Raw genomic sequence first — 6096 nt, forward strand, 5'->3', positions numbered from 1 at the left:
TCCAAATTCGGTTTTTTTAATATTTGGATCTTTAGATAAACCGAGACAAACATTACCTACTTTCGCTTTTGAAGGAAGCTGAGTTTGCAAATTAAAGTGTCAAGTTGAAACCTGTAACATAACCTAACAAGCAGAACAATGAAAATGGCAACACGTTCTTACATTACAAATTCTTTCAAGTCTGTCAAGACTCCTAAAGGAAAAGACAAAAAGGAACCAACAAATGGTATTTTATTAATAATAATATTGATATAAATTATAAAAAACAGAGACATATAAAAAAGATAGACCTCTTTAGGGATTCTGACTGCAGAGCGAGTTTTCTGATTAAACCACTTTGAGAGTGACCAAATCATTGAATCGATCCTGACTCAGGATTCCAAAAGGGATTCACAAATGTAATCCAACTTAGAAATTGGTAACTCAATACACCTTATCGCTTTTGTCTGGGCATCACATAGGTTTCTGTAAAATTTTGACATCAAAATACAAAATATCTGACGCCACAACAAAAAGTGGTTGTTGTACATGAAAAACATCAATAATTCAAGCAGGACAGATTCTTGGGTCAGCTGGTAATATATATATAGTGATAAGGTGTATGTCCACATGTAAATTAATCATATATATTGTCTAATCGTACAAGTTGAGATACATGTACAAGCATATAAACACAACAAGATGGTGACAAGCAAATTTCACCATTTAAAAATGGATAATTAACAAAAGGAAATGAAAAATCATCTCATTTATCATAAAAACTGGTATTTAGCTTCCAGCTAAGGATATATATCAAGATCCTGGAAAGGGTAGTGTTTATTGTTAGTATTAGCCTTAAATCTCATTAGTGGACATAATGAAGTGTTATAACATGTACATGTACAATGTATATACTTTAATAATAATATTGATAATTATCAAAACCTAATTTTTGAATGAGATGTTGGTCATGTTGGTTCTGTGGGTCTTGGCTGATTTTTATCATAAATTCTAACTCATATTAATACAGAAGTATATAAAGTATAATATTCCCAAAAGATCAGACGAGATGAAAATATAAACAGCAAAACTTGAACATGTTCAAAATTTTTACAAAAATGTCCAGGTATTTCATGTGTATTTAGTTTTTGTTTGAATAATTTGAGTTTCAATGGATTATTGACCACATTATCTTTATTTTATATTCCAGATGGCAATCCAAGCACAAGTAAAACAGGTGTAGAAGATGAATTGAAAATACTGAGGCATTTTGATGTCACATTAGAATTTGGTCCATGTTCAGGTATATATTGTTTAATAGAATGATATTCCATCATTAAAACATTTCATATTTGTATGCCCCTGGTGAAGAGGGGGTATTAAGTTTTACCCTTGTCCTTCTGTATGTCTATCCCTACTTCACGCATTCCGAAATTGGTTTCTGTTCTCTAACTTAAATTTGCCTCAACCAAATGTTATGAAACTTAAGCACAATACTTATTACCACAAAAGGACAGATAAAGTTTAAATTTTGGTGGGGTTCACTTTTACCTTTCTAGAGTTATGCTCCTTAACAAATTAAATTGCTGAAATTTTAATTTCTATTCCCTAACTTTAGTTTGTTTCATCCAAAAGTTATGAATCTTATACACAAAGCTTCTCATAAAAAACACAGACAAATAAGAATTTCAGTAGCATCACATCTGAAGTGAATGAGTTATGTCGCTTTATACCTTTATAGTGTAATATGCAAGCAGGTGCATCATCTGTGTCCCATGGGGAAATTCCTTTTTAATTATCTTAGGTAATTTCACTCTTAATTGATTTCATGAAAAAGTATATACATTTGTACTACTTGAATAGTTTTTATCAGCCAATGTACAATATATCACATAAAGTCAGTACAATTAAACCTTTGCATACATGTACATTTTAGGTATAACAAGAATGGAAAGATGGGAGAGAGCAGATAAACATGGCTTGAATCCCCCAGTGATTGTAAAGGAAATCCTAAATAAACATTTACATGATGAAGAATACACAGAATGGTGAGATATATACATGATATATATAATATTGTGAGACAAAATACATACCTGCCAACTGTTACTATTTGCGGTGGATTTCCCCAATGGAGGCTCCCAAATTTGAAATTTTGAAAGAGCAATTATTTCCACAATTTTAAACAAAACAATTAATTTTTAGGCTTATAAAAGTATGGAGAAGCCAAAAAAACAACATTGAAATCTATTTAAAGGCACCCTTGGAAGGTTTTTTAGGACTATGACAGACGTCTTGCACGCAAAACCCCCATGGACATTTTGAAAAATTGGCAGGTATGAAAATAGTTCATATATATACATATAACAATTTTTCTAAGATAGTTTGGTATAATAGAACAGTTAGTATGGGTTTTACTTATTGTTGAAGGTTATACAGTGAACTCTAGTTGTTAATTTCTGTGTCATTTGGTATTTTGAGGGAGAGTTGTCCCATTGGCAATAATACCACATCTTCATATTTTTATATTTTAAATTAGCAATTATTTTTGGATATAGCCATTTTATTTTCCTCTCTACAAAAAACATTTCCCTTAGCAGGGTGTTATGAAATATTAAGCATCTTTGGGAAAAATAAAATGGCTATATCCCTAAATACTGTTAAATAACTACTTAGTAATATTACCAGATAACCTTACGAACTCAACCAGAATGACGATTGAAATATTGAAATAACATGTAATTTTCTTTTCAGTCTTTGGAAAGACTATCAACTTTAGAGATACGGAAAGAAAATCCACCCACCGTGAAGTGTTCCAAACAAGAGACAGAAATAAACCCAAATCTTTATAATAATTTATTGGTATACATGTAAATTGGAAATCCATTTAATCATTCAGGCTATGTGTCATACTTGAATCTTTTCTTTTTGACAGGTTCAAAAGTTGTCTACATGGTCTAGTAATCAGTCTTTCGCTTTTTATCAAAATGTTATAGATTGGATTATCACTACAGAAAATAATTAACAATAATGCATGCATTATTATGGATATATTTTAGACTTCATTTTGGGAGCTTTTAAAAATATTTTAGCCATAGAAAAATATTTATGAATTTTATACGCTTTGCAATACAGTATACTATTATGATCTTAAATGCACTCATAATGCTAAAGTAGCATATACCTGATTACAGCTATCCCTACAAGACAATCTTTTTTTTTACCTTATCTGGCATGTTCCCCTCAATAAGAGATAGAATTTGAGACTTAGTTTTCTAAAAAGTTATGTCAAATTAATTAGTATTGAGTAAATTCATAAAAGGAAAGTCTGTTTTATATGTCCTTTTAAAATGTACAGTAATTTTCAGTAAACACTTTTGTTAGTCAAATAATAATCATGTTAAATGCTTAAGTTTATGTCTCAGAAAAGGATTTCTATAAAATTGAGAATGGAAATGGGGAATGTGTCAAAAATCTATCTAGTGAACCAAAAATGGAGGTATTAGCATGCTTAGACTTATTATATTATAATTATAATTATTACATACATACTTTTTAATTTAAACATTTGTTATAATTGTTGATTTCTATGACTTTGTTGTTGTACTATTTATTTTATTTATAATGTTTGTTTTTTTGTAGAATTCATATCATAAGACATTGATGTATTGTACAATTATTTTGACTAGTAATCTTTTGTGATGTTTTATAGTAATACACCTTCTGTGGTCTGAAACATTTTTATAGCTGTGTACAAAAAGTTTTAGTTTCATTTACTTCATCTTGTAGTTTATACACATTTCTCATCACTAGGTCTCATTATGATTTTTTTTTTTATTTTGTAAAAATTTAGCACAACCTGTGTGTAATTGGGCATTTGGTGGTTATCAAATGAAGTCATTTATTTATGTTTGTTTCGATTTTCTGTAATATCAACTCTAGTGTATGTACTTTTCTCCTCAATTGTGCCAATCTTGAATATGAACAAAGAACATGCTGGATGCACATTAATGAAACAGTAACCAAAGGTCACACAATAACATCAAAGTATAGTAATAGTTTAAAGCCGTGGTTTCTTGTGATCAAGGCACAGAGTATCAATATCTGAAACTTACTGCATTTATGGTACTTTCTAAATACCCATGTTCTTTATTAGATATATTTAACAATATGAATTTATATCAACTATCAACATATGTTTATTGCTTATATTGATTTCTTCTTTTTCTGTAATGTTAAAGAAATACATGTTTTTGTACCATAACAAGTACTTTAGCAAAAGCTTCAGTTAAAGCATGTAGAATGTTGGTAAAATTGAAGACTAAGTTTTGATGAAAAGTTCTGTCAAATTCTAGTAGTATTGAATAAATTAACAAGGGGTTAGTTTCTCTTACAATGTCCTTTTACAATTTTTCTGTTAGTCAAATAACAATTATGTTAAGTGTTTAAGTTTATGTTTTAGGTAAAGTTTTTAATCTATCTAGCAAACCAAAAATGTTCGTATAAGTATGCTTAGACTTTTATATCTATGTATTGCAGAAGTCGTATTACATATTGGGTACCTAATTTATAATTTTGATATTTGTTATGATTGTTGATATCTATCACTTTGTAATTGTGTTATTTATTCCCTTTGTAGATGTTTGTTTTTTTGTAGATTTTGAATTATTAGACTTTAATATATTGTACAATTAAATTGATTAGTAATTGTTTTTTGTAGTTATACATCTTCAAGGAGCTTAAACGTTTTTGTTTCTGTGTGCAAAATGTTTTTAGTTTCATTACATCATGTACTTTATACCTATTTCATTGTATTTATAACAACTTGGTCTCCTTATGAATATTTTTATTTATTTTGTCAAAATTTGCATTAAAACTATGTGTGTATCATTGTATTGGAGGACTTGTTTATCATCATTTTTCCCTTATTGATGCTCTTTATATCAAATAACCACAATTTTCATGTTTGTTTCTGTTTCACAGTAGTATACATGGTATATTTGTGCATCATATGTATTCTTGTCAATTGGATACAATTTAGAATATAGATAAAAGGAGATGTGGATATGCAATTAAATAAAAAAAAAATAGAAACATAAGGTTGCTAAAGAACATTTAAAGTTAACATACAGTCTTCAACAATAGACATTTATTTAAAAAAAATAGTGAACTAAAATCACTCCAAAATTAAAAAAAGTTTGGAATATATTTTATAGGTACTATTAAAGATTTGTCATAATTAACACATTGCACATTAATATTACCTTTTTTATTTATTTTTTTAACTTTTTCTGTTTTTAGTAAATTAGTCAACACCCCCTGATTGGGTGATAACTATTTTTTTTTAGCTTATTCTGTGAAGTTATATTTAGAAAGATGTAACAAGATTAAGAATAACATCAAACAAAGCATGATACAATGGCTTTGTGTTCATTAAATTTGGTACAGGATTAATATTGAAAAGCTGCAAAGTGTTTCATAGTTTTTAGAGGTAAGAAACTAGATTGGGACAGAAAGTCAAAAGTGATCTTGATATATTAAAAAGAATCAAAACTACATTGAAACTCCACAGCTTTGAATCTATTTGAAACTCAACAGCTCTTAATCTATTTAAAATTCCATAGCTTGACATCTTTTTGAAAACCCATCGCTTGACATCTATTGAAACTCATCAGATTTGAATCTATTTCAAACCATACAACTTTGAATACATTGGAAACCATACAGCATTTTATTTGTTTATCAAATTTATTTGAAACACCACAGGTTTTAATGTTTTTGAAACCCTGTGTCTTTGTAGCTATTTTTGAATTTGTTTGAAACCTCACAGCATTGAATGTGTATTAAATCCAACGATTTTGAATCTATTTGAAACACCACAGCTTTGGATCAATTTGAAACCAAAACAGCTTTGAATCAATATAAACGTAACTACGTCAAAAAGGTTGCCTTATCACACTTTGTCCAGTCCTTTATTAACCTGGTTTACACACTTTGCAGAACCTGTCTACTTAATTATGCCTTTTTCAACTGGTTGTTAGAGTCTTTCTTGTGTTGTAATGTTATACTACTGGCTCACATTCATTTATTTGCGCCTGTCCAAAGACTGGAGTATAT

General features: G+C 28.9%; 1 protein-coding gene across 1 annotated transcript; it reads left to right on the top strand.

The window, feature by feature from the left end:
- The first annotated feature begins 46 nt into the window (after positions 1-46).
- Positions 47-4675, top strand: LOC134680787 (DNA polymerase delta subunit 4-like). Its single transcript, XM_063540018.1, has 4 exons — positions 47-226; positions 1190-1282; positions 1916-2027; positions 2734-4675. Exons 1-4 carry the CDS (start codon positions 139-141, stop codon positions 2756-2758), a joined length of 318 nt encoding a protein of 105 aa, XP_063396088.1. The 5' UTR covers positions 47-138; the 3' UTR covers positions 2759-4675.
- Positions 4676-6096: the final 1421 nt, after the last annotated feature.

The sequence above is a fragment of the Mytilus trossulus genome, chromosome 8 (genome assembly GCF_036588685.1).
Source record: "Mytilus trossulus isolate FHL-02 chromosome 8, PNRI_Mtr1.1.1.hap1, whole genome shotgun sequence".
Taxonomy (NCBI): Eukaryota; Metazoa; Mollusca; class Bivalvia; order Mytilida; family Mytilidae; genus Mytilus; species Mytilus trossulus.

Excerpts from the sequence above, each read along its gene's own strand:
- LOC134680787 (XM_063540018.1), top strand. The coding sequence starts at position 139 with ATGAAAATGGCAACACGTTCTTACATTACAAATTCTTTCAAGTCTGTC. Across the intron at positions 1,283-1,915 it reads AGAATTTGGTCCATGTTCAG|GTATAACAAGAATGGAAAGA; the intron begins GTATATATTGTT and ends TGTACATTTTAG. Across the intron at positions 2,028-2,733 it reads GATGAAGAATACACAGAATG|TCTTTGGAAAGACTATCAAC; the intron begins GTGAGATATATA and ends TTTTCTTTTCAG.